The sequence below is a fragment of the Oncorhynchus tshawytscha genome, linkage group LG13, assembly GCF_018296145.1.
Source record: "Oncorhynchus tshawytscha isolate Ot180627B linkage group LG13, Otsh_v2.0, whole genome shotgun sequence".
NCBI classification, from domain to species: domain Eukaryota; kingdom Metazoa; phylum Chordata; class Actinopteri; order Salmoniformes; family Salmonidae; genus Oncorhynchus; species Oncorhynchus tshawytscha.
The window spans coordinates 57,349,449-57,371,000 of NC_056441.1; the positions used below are offsets into that span (position 1 = coordinate 57,349,449).

Genomic DNA, 21,552 nt, shown 5'->3' on the forward strand with positions numbered 1-21,552 from the left:
AGATGTTTCTACAACTTGATTGGAGAACACCTGTAAATTCAATTGATTGGACATGATTTTGAAAGGCACACATCTGTCTATATAAGGTTCTACAGTTGACAGTGTACGTCAGAGCGAAAACCAAGCCATGAGGTTGAAGGAATTGTCCGTAGAGCGCTGAGACACAGAGCTGAGAAAGGGTACCAAAAATATTCTGCAGAATGTCCAGGCTCTGGCTGGGCCACTCAAGGACATTGAGAGACTTGTCCCGAAGCCACTCCTGCGTTGTCTTGGATGTGTGCTTAGGGTCGTTGTCCTGTTAGAAGGTGAACCTTCACCCCAGTCTGGTGTCCTGAGCGTTCTGGATCTGGTTTTCATCAAGGATCTCTGTACTTTGCTCCGTTCATCTTTCCCTCGATCCTAACTACTTTCCCAGTCCCTGCCACCGAAATACGTTCTCCACAGCATGATACTGCCACCATCATGTTTCAACGTAGGGATGATGGCAGGTTTCCTCCAGGCGTGACGCTTGGCATTTAGGCCAAAGAGATCAATCTTGGTTTCATCAGACCAGAGAATCTTGTTTCTCATGGTCTGAGAGTCGGTCAGGTGCCTTTTGGCAAACTCCAAGCTGGCTGTCATGTGCCTTTTTACTGAGTAGCTTCCATCTGGCCACTGTCATATAGGCCTGATTGGTGGAGTGCTGTAGAGATGGTAGTTCTGCAAGGTTCTCCCATCTCCACAGAGGAACTCTAGACCTCTGTCAGAGTGCGTTTCGGGTTCTTGGTCACCTCCTTGACCAAGCCTCTTCTCCCCCGATTTCTCAGTTTGGCCAGGCGGCCAGCTCTAAATTGAGTCTTTGTGGTTCCAAACTTCTTCCAATTAAGAATGATTGAGGCCACTGTTCTTGGGGACCTTCAATGCTGCAGAAATGTTTTGGTATCCTTCCAAGATCTGTGCCTCGACACAATTCTGGCTCAGAGTGCTACAAATACTTCCTTAGACCTCATACCCTGTTTTTCGCTCTGAAATGCACTGTCAACTGTGGGACCTTATATAGGCAGATGCGTGCCTTTCCAAATCATGGCCAATCAATTGAATTTACCACAGGTGGACTCCAAGTTGTAGAAACATCTTGAGGATGATCAATGGAAACGATGCACCTGAGCTCAATTTCGAGTCTCATAGTAAAGGGTCTGAATACTTAAACTGAAATACCTTATTTACTTTTCATTTTGAATACATTAGCAGAATTTTCTAAAAACCTCTGCTTTGTTATTATGGAGTATTGTGTGTAGATTGATGAGGACATGTTTTTATTTGGTCAATTTTAGAATAAGGCTGTAACAAAATAAAATGTGGAAAATGTTAAGGGGTCTGAGTACTTTCCAAATGCACTGTATACACACACACTACACTGACACTCACACATTCACATGCTCTAAATACACACACAACACACAGGAATAACGATACCACATGCACATTTTCACATTCATCATAAGCTGCTGCTAGACTGTTCTTTATTCTTACTCTTATTATTATCTATCCTGATGCCTCGTCACTTTACCCTGCCTTCATGTACATATCTACCTCAAATACATCGTACCCCTGCACATTGATCTGGTACTCCCTGTATATACCTCCATTCTTGTGTATTTTATTCCTCTTATGTTATTTATTGTTATTAATTTGGCGTAGTTGGGGAAGGCTCATAAGCAAGCATTTCACTGTCAAGTCTTGTATTCGGCGCATGTGACTATTTGATTTGACAATATCATGCTATATAACCTGCTGTCATTCTAACAACAGTAGATATGCATATTAGAGTACAACACTTTTAGTGCTGTCAGCAGGTCCAGCAAATGTGTCCTCTCTTTTATTTTGATTTTAATTTATTTTCACCAATACTGGAGCAATGTGATGCCTTTGACTTATGTCCTTTTGTAGTCAGAGTTCAATATATATATATATATATATTTTTTTTTACTTCCTCATTGACAATAACATTTTAGCTAATGATCTCTACCACTCTGAAGCATGGCAATTCTTCATGTGTATCGACATGCTACTGTTGCTCTACAGGAAGTCAGGCCATTATAAATGGTTTCAAACGAGAGCAGCATTGCATATTTGTAGCTCACACTTCTGCAGGCATGCCCAAGTGACAAGAGAAAACCCACACAGAGAACAAGAGTAACGCAGCTACACACACACACACACACTACAAAGAATGTCAAAAAGACAATGGTGAAACTAAGTCTCTCCTCCCCACGCCTCTCTCCCTCATACACTCACACTTTCAGAGACTGACACCCAACAGGAAATAAAACCAGAGAAAATGTAAATGAGCTTCACTGAAAATCAGAGATCGTTTAGTTCAGGCAACAGAGTGAAAAAAGAGACGAGAGAAGGAGGGGGGTCTAACTGGTGAGTGAAGAAGGAAGGTGAGAGAAAGTGGTGTTTGTGCGCCTGCAGCAGAAACAGCAGTCAGTGGAGGGAGTTTGTGTATGTGTGTGAGTTTGCGCCATGCCCCAGGAGTAATGGACTCCCAGAACCGGGCTGCACTGGACATCTCCACCCGGAACCCCCAGGAGGACTTTGAGATTCTGCTCCGGGTCGGTGGAGGCACCTATGGCGAGGTTTACAAGGTCAGAGATAAAAACAACTCACAACCAGGACATTTTCAGAGAGGTTTTATGTTACCTTGTTGCTGTGCTTTTTACTTTTTTTGTGATGTTTCTCATGGTGGCCTGTGTTTCAAATGTCAATAGTCTGATTTACAATAAAATATTCAATGTTATTTGTGGCTGCAAGCTATGGTTTGATTTCATGTAGGCCTAAATCATGTCGCAAGTAAATTAACCTTGTTGGATTAGTTTATTCACATTCTCAGGAAGTTTAGACTTCAGTTTTTTGTAATTCCTGTTTCAAAAAAGGAAGTGGTTTTCGAAAAAGCATATATGATCAGATATTTTCGATTTTTTTTCATACACGGGTTTCCTTTCTCTTCATCTTTCACTTTTGGTTAGTGAACATGGCCCTTTGTATATTACATGAAAGTGTATTATCTCAATTCTGTGGAATATGTTTCCCCAAGTAGTGAAGGATTGTGTCATAGCTCACCAGGGAATAGAGGTTGATCTGTTGTCTTTCTTCAGGTAACTGAGTCCTATACTCTTACCATGAGGTCAGTTGTGTTTACAACCCTCACAGCTCAACCCCAGTCAGTTACACTGTGTCTTTGTATACAACAGTTTTGTTAATGGGCAGAATGTGTTCTAAGTCAGTAACTGTGTTGGAACAAGACAACCTGTCACCTGTCAATTCACTGTCCTAAAGACACATTTATTGTGACCACATTAGGTACACAATGTGTTTACCTCGAATCAGGATAGGGCCTAAGGATGTGACCAATAGGTGAGTTGGAACATCACATCCATTCAAACAAATACAGAAGCTTGTCATTGATATGCATGGATGTTGGGAGGCAATATCCAACTGTATCTTTCAGTAACACTTGTTACCGACAAGTTTCAAGGACACATTCGATCTCTGAATATTGCATCCTGTCACAGAACTTTGCAGAAATGCAGTGTGTTTTGCACCTGTTTGAACACACCACATGATGAGTGTGCTATTCAGCACCAGCCATGATAATTTCATTCAGTTGCTACGTATAGCATGAATTCCATGTGGAGCACACCATTTTCACTTTTATTCCATCAGGAACATTTTGTGTAAAATGTGTATCTTATGTGGAATTTATGCCCTTTCCAGAATCTTGGTATACTCTACGATGTCAATAATGGTATTGTAGAAGAAGGACAAAGATTTTATAATGTCATAAATGGCCTTACTGGACAAGCTTTGGCAGAGTTTGCCAGCTGCTGTGTTCAGGAGCTTGTCCACTGTACATGTGACTGATGCAAAGTAGGGGGGATATGAAGCGTACTTCCTCTCCAGAGAGAAACGGAGGCCACCGATAGATTCTGCTCTATTTTCACAGTGGTTTGCATTTATTCAACAACTTATGGTAGCAATGCCTGCGAACAGACAGTTGAATGTGAATAAATACACATTCAAAGCACTGAAGCCACAGGGGCTTTCACATACCTACACTCACCCACAGGGGCATACACACAAGCTGACACATACAGGCACACACACACACACTCATCCACCCTCGAAGCCGGCCTATGTGTTGATTCAACAAGCAGACTGAACACTGATGGAGACCTGCAGATGCAGCACTTTGCTTACCCACAGTGTCAGGGAAACAGGCCAGCCTTGAGTGTGCATGTGTGGGAGAGAGAGAAAAGGTTTGGTTAGCATGCTGTCTGTGTCAACAGTGTCTGGAGGGGGGTGGGGGGTCAAGGAAACAAAAATAAACACCAGAATAATACCTGGACTTCTGCCAATATTTGTCAATGGGTCATATGTTAGTTTTTAGTTTTTCTTGTTTGGCAACTTCATGATGCTTCTCAGTAATTCAAAGAGCTGTGGGTTTTTATAGGTTGGTAATTCTGAACTCTATGTATCCACAACATTACTGTGGGTACATCTCTGTTGATCTACATTGTTATCAGGCCTCCCAACTGTCCCTAGGCCTCCTGTAAACACTTCTGCTTCGGCTCACTTCCATAAAAGCAAAATATTTGTTTGTACACATTGAACTAAGGATCCTTTTTTTCAACTTAAACTCCTATCTTCTATCTAGTGTAAATCCATTTGAATTCAATCATTTTTTGATAGCACCCCCTTTTGATTTGAACTAAACCTTCCATACATACAGTATTTGCCCATTGTAGAAGTGGTCAGAAAGTGACTATTTTGGACCTGAATGTCAAAACATTCAAGAAATAAAGGTGCTCAAAGTTGACCTATTTTGCTTTTAAATTAAATCAAATTCAACCATTGGTATTTTCCAGTGATAAAGAAATGGATGTCTCATAGTATGGTGGGGTATGCAAAATGGGTCAATTTGAGCACCTCTATCTCCTGAATGTTTTGGCATTCATGTCCAAAATAGTCACTTTCTGACCACTTCTTCCATGGGCAAACATTTATGGATACTTTCAAAAAGTGATTGAATTCAAATGGATTTACCCTCCTATGCAAGTAGACTTGTTACATCTGTAGGCAGGGATCCTACTGATGTGACATTCAGAAGAACTACTTACACAATTCTCAAGTTTTCGATGCAATAGAATTTATCCCACAGGCTCATAGGCATTGACTCCACAGTGGGTTATTGTGATGTGTCTCTGCCAATAAAATGCGATGACATTTTGTGCCGGGTGCAATCTTTGACAGAAAGTGGAAAATAAAGAAGTGAGAGAGTCTTTGGGCATTTACAGAATCTACACTTCACAAGTAATGTATGTGTGTGTGTGTGTGTGTGGGGGGGGTAACTTTATCACTTTAACTGGGGAAACTCTGAGAAAGAGGAAGGGAGAAAAATCCTTCCAAACAAAGGTGAGAGGTGATCTACAGTTCTACTTTGTGAAGTACCACTGGGAGGAAGTTAAGTTGTGATGTTCCTAAGGTTCAAACACAGTGACACTCTTAAAGGTCACCTATCACCATTTACCATTGCACTGTTAAACCCATCCTTCATCCAAAACATGTTCTGCATTCGCCTATTTTTAGACATTTAATTTGAGTGATCATAAGTTACTCATCATTATCGACTGCCTTGCTTCTTAAAATACATTTGTCACTTCGTCCTCTGAGTGTAAGAGCTTGTGAGTGTCTGCATGTGTATCTATGTGGTGTCAGTCTGTCAACAAGGTCATTGACGTCACCATGGAAACTGCCTGGCTTCGATCACAACGTTTCCAGTGGTCTGCGAGATGAGCACTGTTTGTTTTGTGGCTTTTCTTCAGTGGCCATCTCTCTCCACTCAACCCAGCCCCCTGCCAGCCAACCCCATCCTATTATCTGTCTACTTTCCACTGTGCACATTCATGGGCTATGTTTGGTGTTGTTGTGTCAACCAACAAACAGGGTCTCTCATTGGTGTGCTCTAGTGTGTGTAGGCTTTGTGATTTGGAAATGCAGAAGTAATTAACAGAGTCTGGGCAGTCTTGGTAGGTGTTTCCTCACAGCAGACCTTAGACCTTTTTAGCAGTAAACAAAACAGTGAACGCCACAGTAAAGCTACACCAACTCAACTCTCATCCGATAATGAACACACATCTTCAATGGAAAGTAATTGTAGCATAAACTCATAGACCCAACATGATCCTAAACTGGGACATGCTTAACACCCCGGCCATCCTACAATCTAAACTTGATGCCCTCAATCTCACGCAAATGATCAATGAACCTACCAGGTACAACCCCAAATCGGTAAACACGGGCACACTCATAGATGTCATCCTAACCAACCTGCCTTCCAAATACAACTCTGATGTCTTCAATCAGGATCGCAGCGATCACTGCCTCATTGCCTGCAATACGTAAAGGGTCTGCAGTCAAACGACCACCCCTCAACACTGTCAAACGCTCCCTAAAACACTTAATTGAGCAGGCCTTCCTAATCGACCTGGCCCGGGTATCCTGGAAGGATATTGACCTCATTTCGTCAGTAGAGGATGCCTGGTTATTCTTTAAAAGGGCTTTCCTCACCATCTTAAATAAGCATGCCCCATTCAAAAAATGTAGAACCAGGAACCGATATAGCCCTTGGTTCACTCCAAACCTGACTGCCCTTGACCAGTACAAAAACATCCTGTGGCGTTCTGCATTAGCATCGAATAGCCCCCGCGATGTGTAACTTTTCAGGGAAGTCAGGAACCAATATACACAGTCAGTCAGGAAAGCAAAGGTCAGCTTTTTCAAACAGAAATTTGCATCCTGTAGCACAAACTCCAAAAAGTTCTGGGACGCTGTAAAGTCCATGGAGAATAAGAGCACCTTCTCCCAGCTGCCCACTGCGCTGAGGCTAGGAAACACTGTCACCACCGATAAATCTACGATAATTGAGAATTTAATTGAGCATTTTTCTACGGCTGGCCATGCTCTCCACCTGGCTACCCTACCCCTGGCTACCCTACCCCTGTCAACAGCCCTGTACCCCCCCACAGCAACTTGCCCAAGCCTCCCCCATTTCTCCTTCACCCAAATCCAGATAGCTGATGTTCTGAAAAGTTGCTAAATCTGGACCCCTACAAATCAGCTAGGCTAGACAATCTGGACCCTCTCTTTCTAAAATGATCACACAAAATTGTTGCAACCCCTATTACTAGCCTGTTCAACCTCTCTTTCGTATCGTCTGAGATCCCCAAAGATTGGAAAGCTGCCACGGTTATCCCCCTCTTCAAAGGGGGAGACACTCTACACCCAAACTGCTACAGACTTATATATAGCCTACCCTAACTTTCTAAGGTCTTCGAAAGCCAAGTTAACAAACAGATCACCGACAATTTCGAATCCCACCGTACCTTCTCCGGTAGGCAATCTGGTTCCGAGCTGGTCATGGGTGCACCTCAGCCACGCTCAAGGTCCTAAACGATATCATAACCGCCATCGATAAGAGACAATACTGTGCAGCTGTATTCATCGACCTGGCCAAGGCTTTCGACTGTCAATCACCACATTCTTATCGGCAGACTGAACAGCCTTGGTTTCTCAAATGACTGCCTCGCCTGGTTCACCAACTACTTCTCAGAAAGAGTTTAGTGTGTCAAACCGGAGGGCCTGTTGTCCAGACCTCTGGCAGTCTCTATGGGGCTGTCACAGGGTTCAATTCTCAGGCCGACTCAATGATGTCGCTCTTGCTGCTGGTGATTCTCTGTTCCACCTCTACGCAGACGACACCATTCTGTATACTTCTGGCCCTTCTTTGGACACTATGTTAACTAACCTCCAGATGAGCTTCAATGCCATACAACTTTCCTTCCGTGGCCTCCAACTGCTCTTAAATGCAAGTAAAACTAAATGCATGCTCTTCAACCAATTGCTGCCCGCACCTGCCCGCCCGTCCACCATCACTTCTCTGGATGGTTCTGACTTAGAATTTGTGGACAACTACAAATACCTAGGTGTCTAGTTAGACTGTAAACTCTCCTTCCAGACTCAAATTAAGCATCTCCAATCCAAAATTAAATCTAGAATCGGCTTCCTATTTCGCGACAAAGCATCCTTCACTCATGCTGCCAAACATATCCTCGTAAAACTGACTATCCTGCCGATCCTTGACTTCGGCAATGTCATTTACAAAATAGCCTCCAACACTCTACTCAGCAAATTGAATGCAGTCTATCATAGTGCCATCCGTTTTGTCACCAAAGCCCCATATACTACCCACCACTGCATGTTCTCGTTGGCTGGCCCGCGCTTCATATCCGTTGCCAAACCCACAGGCTCCAGGTCATCTATAAGTCTTTGCTAGGTAAAGCCCCGCCTTATCTCAGCTCAATGGTCACCATAGAAGCACCTACCTGTAGCACGCGCTCCAGCAGGTATATTTGACCGGTCACCCCCAAAGCCAATTACTACTTTGGCTGCCTTTCCTTCCAGTTCTCTGCTGCCAATGACAGGAACGAATTGCAAAAATCACTGAAGCTGGAGACTCATATCTCCCTCACTAACTTTATGCACCAGCTGTCAGAGCAGCTTATAGATCACTGCACCTGTGTATAGCCCATCTGTAAATAGCCCATACAACTACCTCATCCCCATTCTGTTTTTTATTTATTTGTATTATTTTTTGCTCCTTTGCACCCCAGTATCTCTACTACTCTACATTCATCTTCTGTACATCTATCACTCCAGTGTTTACATTGTAATTATTGCGCCACTATGGCCTATTTATTGCCTTACCTCTCTTATCTTACCTCATTTGCACACACTGTATATAGACTTTTTCTATTGTGTTATTGACTGTATGTTTGTTTATTCCATGTGTAACTCTGTGTTGTTTGTGTCGCACTGCTTTGCTTTGTCTTGGCCAGGTTGCAGTTGTAAATGAGAACTTGTTCTCAACTAGCCTACCTGGTTAAATAAAGGCGAAATAAAAAAAGTGAATCAGGTTATACTCCCCCTTACATAACAAGCCCACTGACTGATGCAGCTGTCTTTTATTCAGGCTCGGAACAAGCAGAACGGGGAGCTGGCAGCTATCAAGGTCATCAAGATGGAGCCAGGTAAAGAAGTCCCCTCTGTTACTACAGATACTGGAGACAACACATCAATGATTTATATATACACTAGATGACTGATAGGGGGTGGTTTGTTGAAGCCACCGTGCCTCCATCTTGGCACTCCCACACCGTTGTAAAAGTATTTTGGAAGATATAGAAATGCATTTATTAATGTCTCCATTTGTTTTTTATAAAAAAAACATGAGCTGGAGCACACCCAAAGAAAATGATTCTATGTAGAGGTGCTGACTAACGGCAAATAAACTATGAGCTATAAAAAAATCAAGAGTTGCACACTCTCTATATAAACTCCCAGTAATTTACTGGGTAAATCACCAATGTTTCATGAACACGTTGCCTTCTTCAGGGTAATGTCATGAATACTTGAACCAGGTTATGTAGACAACCAGTGCAATTAGTGCAACCAATGACAATAGTGAGGGGTGTGTCATAATTATTAAGTTAATTAGAATGAATTGATTGAAACGGTTAAAAAACAATAGTTTATGGCATATTAAATATATTAGGCTATTGTTATCATATGGAAACATAACTAAATATTTTACATAATATTAGCATCAACATATATTATTGATTAATTCAGTTTCACATATATATTTTATTGTTTCCTATTTCATTTTTTGTTACATGTAAAATTTGGTTCAACTATAATGCATAATAAGCATCATCAACAGGGGGGACATATTGGGTGTACAACAAAAAATACTTAAATGTTATTTTGTCCTTGAAACAGTTCATTGAAATACTGTAGAATTCTATCCATTCCTATGGAGGACTGCTCCTACTGGGGAGTGCCAATATGGCCAACATGGTGGCTTCAAAGCCTCTCAATGGCCAATACATAGCATCAGCAATCCAGGGTTTATATACTGTACATCATCGGTTCAAATACTTTTTGATATCTTTCAAATACTTGGAGCGTTTACTTTAACCTGTCTGGAGTGCCAGGTGGGCAGGTTTGGTCATTCTAGACATTTACATTGGTTCCATTACACCAGGCAAGCTCAATCGAGCACAAAAATAGTATTTGAAATGATTTCAAGTAGTATTTCAACCCAGGTCTGAAAGAAACAAACCTTTCAATCCACATTGGTAACATATTTCTGCAGTAATGCCGGTGTCAAATGTTACCATTCCACAAAAGTAGTTGGTAACAAACCAAAATGATGTTGTGGTGCTATATTGTGACATCATCTGGCACCCATATGCACTGCAGTGTGGTACATGGTATAAAATGATATGAGATGATATGACCTTTTCCCACACAGAGGAGGACTTTTCAGTAATCCAGCAGGAGATCGTCATAGTGAAGAGCTGCAAGCACCGCAACATTGTGGCCTACTATGGCAGCTATATACAGTGAGTGGGCACTGAGCAGGCCCTGCCACACACAGCCACATATCATACACTAGTTGGAATAGGATGATACAGACTAATTGGAAATATTATCAGTTGTGATCATGATAAAGTTACTGGGAGTATAACCCTTTCATATGACAGATGTGTGTGTGTGTGTGTGTGTGTGTGTGTGTGTGTGTGTGTGTGTGTGTGTGTGTGTGTGTGTGTGTGTGTGTGTGACATGCGTGTGTGTTTCCAGGGCCAACAAGCTGTCGATCTGCATGGAGTTCTGTGGAGGAGGCTCTCTTCAGGACGTTTACCATGGTGTGTGTGTGTGTGTGTGTGTGTGTGTGTGTGTGTGTGTGTGTGTGTGTGTGTGTCCAGCTTAGGTTGATTTAGGATTTATCTCTTCAACTGAGAAAACTCTGAGGAGGAAGGTGAACATATCAGACAAACAAAAAGCGAGAGGTGATCTACAGTATGTGTGAATGAGAGACAAATAATCAGGCTTTGAATACAGATCAGTCTCACAACCAGCCGGGTTTACTTTGTGACGAACATCTGTCAGGAAGTCATGTCATGTTATGATGTGCCCAAAGTTCAAACACAGGGGGCACTCTTAAAGGTCAACTACACAACTACACTAAATACCACAAAAAGGTGCTATCTAGAACCTAAAAAGGTTATTTGGCTGTCCCTATATGAGAACCCTTTGAAGAACCATTTTTGGTTCCAGGTAGAACTCTTTTGGGTTCCATATAAAACCCTTTCCACAGAGAATTTTACGTGGAACCCAAAATTGTACTACCTGGAACCAAAAAGGGTTATCCTATAGGGACAGCCGAAGAACCCCTTTGGAACCCTTTTTTTCTAAGAGTGTATCACCATTACACTGCAAAACCCCTCTGCCCAAAACATATTTTGCATTTGCCTATTTTTATAGATTTAAGTGAGTTCCTCATCATTATCGACTGCTATACTTCTTAAGACATTTTATCACTTCGTCCCCTAGAGAATGTGTGTTGAATACAGGTGTGTGTGTGTGAGTGAGAGTATGTGTGTGGGTGAACTGGAGCAGATTACACTCTACTACTGTAACAGAGTGTCCTACTTCACCCCCTCTTTTCTCCCTCTAGTGACCGGGCCTCTCTCTGAGCTTCAGATTGCATTTATCTGCAGGGAGATGCTTCAGGTAAGATCACTCATATCACACGTATAGAGTATAGAGTGTATAACATGTCACTTTGGTTGTTATAGATAATAGTTGCTTTGATAACAGTGTACTAACTGTCTACCTGCAGGGTCTGGATTACTTACATGGCCAGAAGAAGATTCACAGAGACATAAAGGTGAGATGACCAGGGTCGACTCCCTAATCTGCTGGGATGAGTTAGGCCTCTATAACGGTTATGAATGGCCCATAGGGGCAGGAGCCTATCTCGTGTTTCAGTAGCATAAGTCAACTTGATGTACTAGAACACCTCCTAGACAGGACGCTAGTCTGTCGCTAAGGGCCGTTCTGGCTGAGACAAGGCTTGCTTTAAGTTAGGATGCAATGTTTGGTGTGTTTTCATGCTGTCCAGACAGAATATACTGTACACATTGCTCTGTCGTGATCGCTTGTGTCTCGTCTTCCTGTTGTCCAGGGGGCCAACATCCTCCTGAATGACCAAGGAGAGGTGAAGCTAGGTGTGTGTCTGTGAAGCCCTAAAACACTCAACAGGCGGTAAATCATAACACTTAAATCAGAGATTTTTGTCCTCACATATTAAATAAGTGACATATTTATTGTCTGGCTGTTTAGCGGACTTTGGGATTTCGGCACAGATCACGGCTACTTTGGCACGGCGGATGTCCTTCATCGGGACTCCTTACTGGTGAGGTTGAAGGTCAAATGAGTCCCCTCCATGTGGCTCTTCTCGAGGTTGTATGTGATGTCAGATGGTCTTGATGTTGATGGTAGCGGTGGCCCGTGTCTTCCAGGATGGCGCCAGAGGTGGCTGCCGTGGAGATAAAGGGGGGTTACAATGAGCTGTGTGACGTGTGGTCTGTGGGAATCACTGCCATCGAGCTGGCTGAGCTGCAGCCTCCCCTATTCGATGTGCACCCACTACGGTAATCACAAACACACTCAAATCATTCCTTTAACCCACACACACAACATTCTTTCTTACATTCACGCTGCCCGCAGAAAGAATCTTTCCTCCTTCCACACCCCCTCATGTTCCAGTTGGATATACATTCATGCTTTTAACCAATTACGCACATGCCTACCCCCACTTTTTATTTTTTATTTCACCTTTATTATATACTTTACAAGTCAATTAAGAACTAATTCTTATTTACAATACTGACCTGTGACGACACACACGCACAGACTGACAGACTGACAGACAGACAGACAGACAGACAGACAGACAGACAGACAGACAGACAGACAGACAGACAGACAGACAGACAGACAGACAGACAGACAGACAGACAGACAGACAGACAGACAGACAGACAGACAGACAGACAGACAGACAGACAGACAGACAGACAGACAGACAGACAGACAGACAGACAGACAGACAGACAGACAGACAGACAGACAGACACAAACCTCACATTAAAATCTGGTCTTTTCTCAGGGTGCTGTTCCTCATGTCCAAAAGTGGCTACCAGCCTCCTAAACTAAAGGAAAAGTCCAAATGGTATGCAGTAAGACCATTACTATCCACCTGGGCTGTGGAAATGATACCTGTATTCCTTAATTCATTCAGTCAATTAATCTACTGTCTGTAATATGCAGTTGGTTAAAACAACAGTATTTTCTTCTACCACTTTCTTGTTAGGTCCTCGATTTTCTATAACTTTGTCAAGACAATGCTAATCAGGAACACTAAGAAGAGACCCAGTGCCTCAAAGATGCTGACAGTGAGTAAACCTCAAGAAACACAGAGAATGTCTCTCTTCTCTGCTCGATCTTACTCACCCACCTCTCCTCTTTCTCCTTGCCTCACCTTTCCTAAAAATGCACTAGCTAGAATGGTGCAAAATCTCAAGAGTCCAGCAGAGTAGTCTGTCCGACCTGTACAACAGACAAGTGGTGAGAAAGGTAGAATCCATCCTGTCTGACTGTACCCACCCCCTACACCATGAGTTCCAGGTCCAATCCTCTGGCTCCCAGTGTAGATTCCCCACTGTTAAGACTAACATGTACAAGCACTCCTTCACCCCCTATGGCCATTGCCCTTTTCAATACATGGAAGAGAAGGAGGTAGGCTAGGAACGATGGATGATGACGGTAATATGTTGTTGATGATGATGGTGTTGACGTTGATGAGGTTTTTTTGTTTTTGTCAGCACATTGTTGATATGTTGTTGATGAGATGATCTAAGAACGCACTGAGCACTTTACTTATTAGGCAACTTTGGCTTGCTATACTTTTGTGGTGCTGCTAACGTCGATCACTAGTAGGCCTACTGTGTACACTGAGTTTACCAAACATTAAGAACACCTTCCTAATGTTGAGTTGCACCCCCTTTTGCTCTCAGAACAGCCTCAATTCTCCGGGACATGAACTCTACAAGGTGTCGAAAGCGTTCCACAGGGATGCTGGCCCATATTGACTCCAATGCTTCCCACAGTTGTGTCAAGTTGGCTGGATGTCCTTTGGGTGGTGGACCATTCATGATTCACAGGGGAAACTGTTGAGCATGAAAAACTCAGCAGCGTTGCAGTTCTTGATACAAACCAGTGCACCTGGCACCCACTACCATACCCAGATCAAAGGCTTGGGCTCCTCTATTCATGTCTTGTAGTACCTGTAATCCTTTTTCACTTCCTAATTTCTCTGTCTCTCTCCCTGTCTCTCTGTCTCTGTCTCTCTCTCTCTGTCTCTCTGTGTCTCTGTCTCTCTCTCTCTCTCTCTGTCTCTCTGTCCTGCAGCACCTGTTTCTGACCCAGCCGTGTCTGAGACAGGATCTGATCTTGGATCTGCTGGAGAAGCTGCGTCACCCTGAGAAACTGAAGCCCTGCCTGCCGTCTGAGGAGGAGGACGTGGAGGTCAGAGCATCACACACTTGCCTTCCACAATCAAACACACACACACCATAAAATCATATAGTAATAAACATTGTATATACAATAAATATGAATAATACACATCAATATACATGATCACACATTGTAAAAGACATGTACAATGTAAATGCGGTACTCATGGCTATATGGTGATATCTCCTATAGGTTGTGGTACCTGGCTCCTTGAGAAGGATTCACTCCATTAACAGACACAACCAGGCAGAGAGAACCAACTCTGACATCAGCTGTGAGATATATTCAGTTCGTTTTTCCTTTGTGAACCTGTCCAGGAAATGTTATCGGTTGTATACATGTGCAACTAATCATTGGATTGGTGTGTGTGTGTTATAGTGGAGCAGCTCTACACCAAGAGACCAGTAAAGACAGCCCCACCAGAAGCAATGGTACGTGTCTGTGCGTAAGCGTGTGTGTGTGAGTGTGTCCATGTGCGTACCTATGGTGCTATCCATGCCTATGTACCACTGTGCTTCCCAGTACAAACGTAGGCCTGCGTGTCTTATTGATCAGAGTCGTCTGTCATTGTCTTTCTGTGCTTCAGGTACGACCTACAGTACAGTGTTCCACACTGGGATCCACTGGCAGCGACAAGAGTCTAATCAGGTAAGTGGATTACTGCTTAGCAAGCCAATCACACACTGACTGGCGGCTCCATCATCTCCAAGTCTTACAGGGCAAATGATCCAATGAGTAATGAGGAGACCACTGTTGACTACCGATCTTAACCAGCACTGTGTTGATCTCGTTCCCGTAGGGACCAATGCCTGGACTCGGATGATGACTACGATGACGTGGACATGTAATCCTAACGCACACTTGATTATTCATTCATCAGCTTGACATTTCTTCAGTTGTACATTTGTCTGATTGGTTTGACAACCCTCTCTTCCTCCTCTCCACACTCTCTCCACAGTCCCACCATCTGCACCAGGAGGTAAGCAATCCTACTGAGACATATACGTACTTCACCCATTCCCTCTGACCTATGTTTCTGGGCCCGTATTCATAAGGCGTCCCAGAGTAGGAGTGCTGATTGGTCGGCACCCCCTCTCTTATCCATTATTGTAAAACTCTTCCTAGATGAGCACTCCCACTCTGATACACTTAGTGAACACAGGTCTGGATGTACACTCTTAGAAAGAAGAATTCCAAAAGGGTTTTCCTATGATGAAGAAGCCTTTTCCCCCCCTAAGTGTGTACTGTATTTCTCGGATGGGATGGAGTCGATGGACTGCTCTCAACATCATTGTCTTTACCATGCTTGTGGCATAGACGGGTTGGTTGTCTAGTAACAGAACTGAAGCGTGCGTAACTATGGGACATGCTGAATGCACTGAGGTGTCTGTTTAAACTACTAGCACACAGCTCAGACACCTATTCATACCACACAAGACATGCCACCAGAGGTCTCTTCACAATCCACAAGTCAAGAAAGGACTATTGGAGGTGCACAGTACTACATAGAGCCATGACTACATGGAACTCTATATTCCACATCAAGTAACTGATGCAAGCAGTACAATCAGATTTTAAAAACAGATAAAAATACATCTTATGGAACAGCAGGGACTGTGAAGAGACACACACACACACACACAGGCCCAGACACACATACACATTATAAGACATGCACTCTACACACACGTACAGATGGATGTTGTATTGTAAATATGTGATAGTGGAGTAGTGGCTACATTTATTGCGTTAAGTGTTTTGAAATGCAATATTTGAAATTGTATATAGCTGCCTTATTAATGTTGCCGGACCCCAGGTAGAGTAGCTGTTGCCTTGGCAGCAGCTAATGAGGATCCTTAAATACAGATGGGACAAAATAGACGGGGTTGGCTGAGACTGTTGACAACATGTAAATGTTCATTGAAATACAAATACATTTGCACAATGAGCACTTGTTGTCTCTCAAATACATCGTTACAGTTGTTGGTAGCAAGCTAGCAAATGTTTTGCCATATTAGCATAGACATAGACATGAGTCAAAACACCTCAACACAAGACATGGTATCAATAAGAAGATACAACGAGCTGAAACGAGATACCTACGATTCCCACATGGCAGCCTCTTGTTATTGTTGCTAACTATCTGACCGTTCAGAATGATAACAACACCCACCTTCCAGCCACATCAATGCGCACATAATTTTTTGGGACGTTGTCAGCCAACCCGTCTATATAACAGAGCTTTATGGGAAATTTGATTCAAAGATTTGGCTAAAAACAACAATCTGAAACACTGAACTATTTCTGTTTCTCCCTGAACAGAGAAACAATCCCACGAGATGACATCCCACCCCCACTCCCTCCTAAGGTATACAACAATTAAATTTTTCTAAACTACAGTATGTCAATTTGTGACCTCTACAAATCCCATGTGTCTATAAATATGGTGTTGACATACAGTTGATAAAGGCCACATTTCCAGTGCCTGACTTCATGTATTCCCACGCAGCCCAAAGTTTATACCAGTTCAGAGGAGTTTGTGACCGGGGAGGACGAATGTGGCCGGATACTGCGCACCCTCTACGCCCCCTCGCCGCTCCTGCGGACATCTAGTGGCACCCACACACGCCCTGTCCCTCGTCCACGTTCCCAGCGAAACGTCAACTCCGGTGAGTGTCAACTCCACTCTTATCCCTATTTGTTACCTACAGTTACAGATATAGGATCTTCATTTGATCACCCGGTTGTCCCTTCTGAATTGCGTACCTTGTACAGTGAATGACCTTTGACCTGTGACATTTACCCTGAAGCACATCTTCTCCATGCTCTCTAATGAACAGTAACAACATGATTGTGTCCCCTGTAGACCCTGTTTCCTTCCCATTACACATAACAGACAGATCAGCGGGCCTCCAACCGCCTGAGCTGCCCCCCAAGAAAGACAGGAGAAGGAGACAGCCCCCCCAGGTATGGATGGGACCAGAAATTAAAACAGCACTTAATTTTTCCTTCTGAGAGGTGGACCAGGAAAACGCATCACTTGTTGGCTCGCAGAAATGTGGATGAACTGATTCCAAAATACATGTTTAGAATAGGTGTCTGTTTTCTATTTCAGGATCCGGTTGAATGTCCCAGCCCTGTGCTGAAGAAACCACCAGTAAGTTTGTCCACCAATCTCACGAGTACGCCGATCTACAGTTTACGACAGTTACTGTAGCTGTGTATCGAAGCACTGAGACGTACTCACACCTTTATCTGGAACACTACACACACACTATGAACAATGAGAGTGACTCCTGGGCCCGTTCATAAAGCGTCTCAGAGTAGGAGTACTGATCTAGGATCAGTTGAGTTTTTTTTTAGATCCTAATGAATTAGATTATATAGACATGAGGGAAGTGATCCTAGATCAGCACTCCTACACTGAGATGGTTTATGAATATGGGTCCTGTTCTCCACCTCGTCTCTAGGTGTACTTTAAGAAAGTATTCCATGGCTGTCCGTTGAAAGTGAATAGTTCAACGATGTGGGACCATCCGACAACCAAAGACCACCACCTGATCCTGGGAGCAGACGAGGGGATCTACACCCTCAACCTGAACAGCTCAGAGGCCACCATGGAGCTGGTGAGAATCTGCTCGAATGTCTTTCCATGTCTGCAGCGAGGCTAGATCTAGTCGCATTGCGTGATGACAATAGCGAGATGAACGCGTTCCAAAGCCTTGGACCAGAGCTATAGTCAGGCTGAATTTATGGTCTTCGAGATTAAGCTCATGCTACAGTATGACAGCACAATTCAGGAAGATGGATGTTGTAGGTACAGTATTGCATTTTGCTTTCATATTGCTTGTAATCTTTATTTAACTCTACATGTGCCTGACTCATCCGCTGTTCTCTTCCCCCTCTCCTGCAGCTCTATCCAGGAAAGTGCAGCTGGGTTTACACCATTAGTAATGTCCTCATGTCAATATCAGGTGAGATTCAGCAAGCCATAGTCATTCTACAATACTAACATCTGTCAAATAAATAGATAAAATAAACTGAAATCATCTGTGTGTGTGTGTGTGTGTGTGTGTGTGTGTGTGTGTGTGTGTGTTTTTCTCCACAGGTAAGTCGTCCCAGCTCCATTCTCACTTACTGAAGGAGTTGTATGAGCAGGCCCGAAAGGAGCAGCGAATGGTGGCCTTGCCAACCCACAGACTATTGCCTAGGTAACCCTATAATCCATTGCCACACGCTAGTGCCGGGTCTTATTCATTAGTGAACACCGTAGCAAAGCCTTTCCCAACAGAAGAGCAAAACAAGCATTTCTTATTGGATAAGCTCAGTAGTAGTCCCACCCCGTTTAGGCCCATTTCCTTCCGCTTGGTTCCTAGTGAATACGACCCTGGTGTTTGTTGTTGATTATAACATTTTCTCCCCCTGTAATTAGTATTATTCATCAACATACATCTTATTTCTTGTTTGCAGGAAGTTTGCTGTCTCATGTAAAATACCGGACACCAAAGGCTGCAAGACCTGCTCAGTGGGTGAGAAAAGAGGAGTTGAGAATTCTGTTTAACTTGATTTTTTTTAAAAAGGGTCCAGGCGATCAGTCACTGAACTTCAGTTGTAACATGAGTGGGTTTGGAGTCAAAGTTGATTTGACTTCAAGTGTCTGCTAAATGACTGTTAACGCTCCCTCCAGCCAGTAACGTGCAGCGGGGCTGTGTGTTCCTGTGCTGTGCCCTGGAGACCAGTGTGGTGCTCCTGCAGTGGTACGAGCCCATGCATAAGTTCATGCTCATCAAGGTGAGTACACACAGGATCTCACAGCATCCCTTCTCATCATCCTGCTGCCCACTGTCTTCCTGGGTCCTATTCAGTAGGCACATCGTAGCAGTAGGCACATCGTAGCAAAACAGTTAGCAAAAGATCTTATCGGATAAGTTCAGGTAGTTCTTCCCTGTTTCGCGCCGTTTCAAATAGTTTTCTCCCTACTAGACACAACCCTGTATTGACGTCTACTGTCACAGCTGACAGTCTCTGTCTACTTCCCTGACTGTGTATTTGTCCCCTGCAGCACTTTGACTTCCCCCTGCCCAGTCCGCTGCGTGTGTTTGAGATGGTGGTGGCTCCGCAGCAAGAGTACCCTCTAGTGTGTTTCGGGGTACACAGGGGCCCCAGTCCTGGGCAGCCCATTCAACTGGACAACATGAACCTCAACTCCAACACTTCTTGGTTCACCAACACTGGCTTAGGTACTATGAACTGAATACTCAACTGAACACATCACAGGCTTGTTTCTATGGACATACTGTTCAATGAAGTAGTGAGCTTTCTTCTTAGTTTGGACCAATCTAACAGATTTGTTGTAACTGTGTGTTTGTGTTCCAGAGAGCCGGTGTCCTGGCACAGTGCAGGTGAACCAGCTGGACTGTAACACTCTGCTGGTGCTCTTTGAGAGTAAGTCATGTTGTTATCATCACCATCCTCAGGAAGAGTAGGCTAGTTACAGACCAATGACGGTGTCTCTATCAGTCTATAAGAGCAAAATGAAATGTGTAGGAAGGGCTAATGTGTGTGTGCCTCTCTGCCCTCTGAATAGATTCAGTACACATAGTGGGCCTGGAGGGGGCGCAGAGGAGCCACTGGACGCTTCAAGCTGAGACCACTTTCACTTTTGATGTGGAAGCTGTAGGTAAGAAGGGGAGGAGTAGAGGAGTATGGTCATCATGATACAATCACTGTGAGGTTTGAGGGGTGGGGGGAATATTGGGATATGGAGGGCCTACTGCACATTCTCACCCTCTGTCTGTCTGTCTGTCTGTCTGTCTGTCTGTCTGTCTGTCTGATGGCCTAATTTACATTCTCACCCTCTGTCTGTCTGGTTCAGTGTATTTTGAAAACACTCTGCTGGCCATGTGGCGTCATGGCTGGCAGAGGAGAGGAGAGGGCCCAGACATACTGCAGGAGATCACAGACCCCAAGAAGACCTACCGTCTAGTGGGATCAGACCGGTATGTGTGCATGTATACTTTCATGGGATACACACTCTTACACACACAAAATCAAGTAAATATAGTTTTGATTGACTCATTAATAACCCCGCAGGATAGTTGTCATGGAGACGCGGCAGTGTGAGGACCATTCGGGGCTCTGTAACCTGTACATCCTGGAGATTGCCGAGAACTATGTCCCAGTACCTTGAGAACTCTAGAACATGGAACCGAGCTCAAAGTAGCACCCCTGCGAACACTCCAAGCAGCAGCCATGGCACTGTGTCGTCCATGTCAAACAATACTGCTTTGCTGCTGGTTTAAAGGAGCACAGCCTGAATTCATCCCTCATAATATGTGAGCAGCTTCAACTGCCAGCCCACACAGGCAGACTGTGCCCAGACACACATGTGCATTCATTCCTCCACAAATACCTATTTATCCTGTAACAGTACCACAGTACGTGCCCTCTACTGCAACCTGGTCTCAGAGCATTTCATATTATTCTGTATGTAAATCAGAGGCACTCCATTTAGTATGATATGCTACGTTTTGTAATGGTATGTATTCATTTGTGAATGTCCATCACTCATTTCGTATGATATGTTAAAAATTACAATTCCTATTACGTTTTGAATTTGCAAAATGTACAATATGTAACAAATTGGCAAAAGTACGATATGTTACGAATTCTAGCTAGGTGGCTAATGTTAGCTAGACTAGGGGTTAGGGTTAAGTTTAAGAGTTAGGTTAAAGGGTTAGGGGAAGGGTTAGCTAAAAGAGTTAAGGTTAGGATTATTGGAAGGTTAGCTAACATGCTAAATAGTTGCAAAGTAGCGAGAAGGTAGTAAATTATTGAAAAATTGCTAATTATCATACTAAATTCAGTGTTCCGGAATTACATTTACTATGTTACGTCCAGTCTTTGAGACCAGGCTGTCTTTTTTTCATCCACAGGCTCACACACATAGGGGCCTACATTTCCCATCACAATCAATTCAAATAAATGGGGAACGTTACCCAATAAAGATCTTCCAAATCTGAC

The 21,552-nt window shown here is 43.5% G+C and overlaps 1 protein-coding gene across 1 annotated transcript; it reads left to right on the forward strand.

Annotated features, from left to right (window-relative positions):
• The first annotated feature begins 1,371 nt into the window (after nt 1–1,371).
• On the forward strand, nt 1,372–21,539 carry LOC112266086 (mitogen-activated protein kinase kinase kinase kinase 5). Its single transcript, XM_042296013.1, has 31 exons — nt 1,372–2,630; nt 9,074–9,131; nt 10,418–10,508; nt 10,747–10,811; nt 11,624–11,679; nt 11,789–11,836; nt 12,134–12,176; nt 12,292–12,364; nt 12,471–12,602; nt 13,121–13,183; nt 13,325–13,406; nt 14,422–14,538; nt 14,722–14,803; nt 14,908–14,960; nt 15,116–15,177; nt 15,329–15,373; nt 15,488–15,508; nt 16,852–16,897; nt 17,039–17,198; nt 17,396–17,496; nt 17,645–17,686; nt 18,000–18,155; nt 18,443–18,503; nt 18,638–18,740; nt 19,000–19,058; nt 19,217–19,320; nt 19,592–19,769; nt 19,906–19,974; nt 20,117–20,209; nt 20,405–20,528; nt 20,623–21,539. Exons 1-31 carry the CDS (start codon nt 2,490–2,492, stop codon nt 20,717–20,719), a joined length of 2,625 nt encoding a protein of 874 aa, XP_042151947.1. The 5' UTR covers nt 1,372–2,489; the 3' UTR covers nt 20,720–21,539.
• The last annotated feature ends 13 nt before the right edge of the window (nt 21,540–21,552 follow it).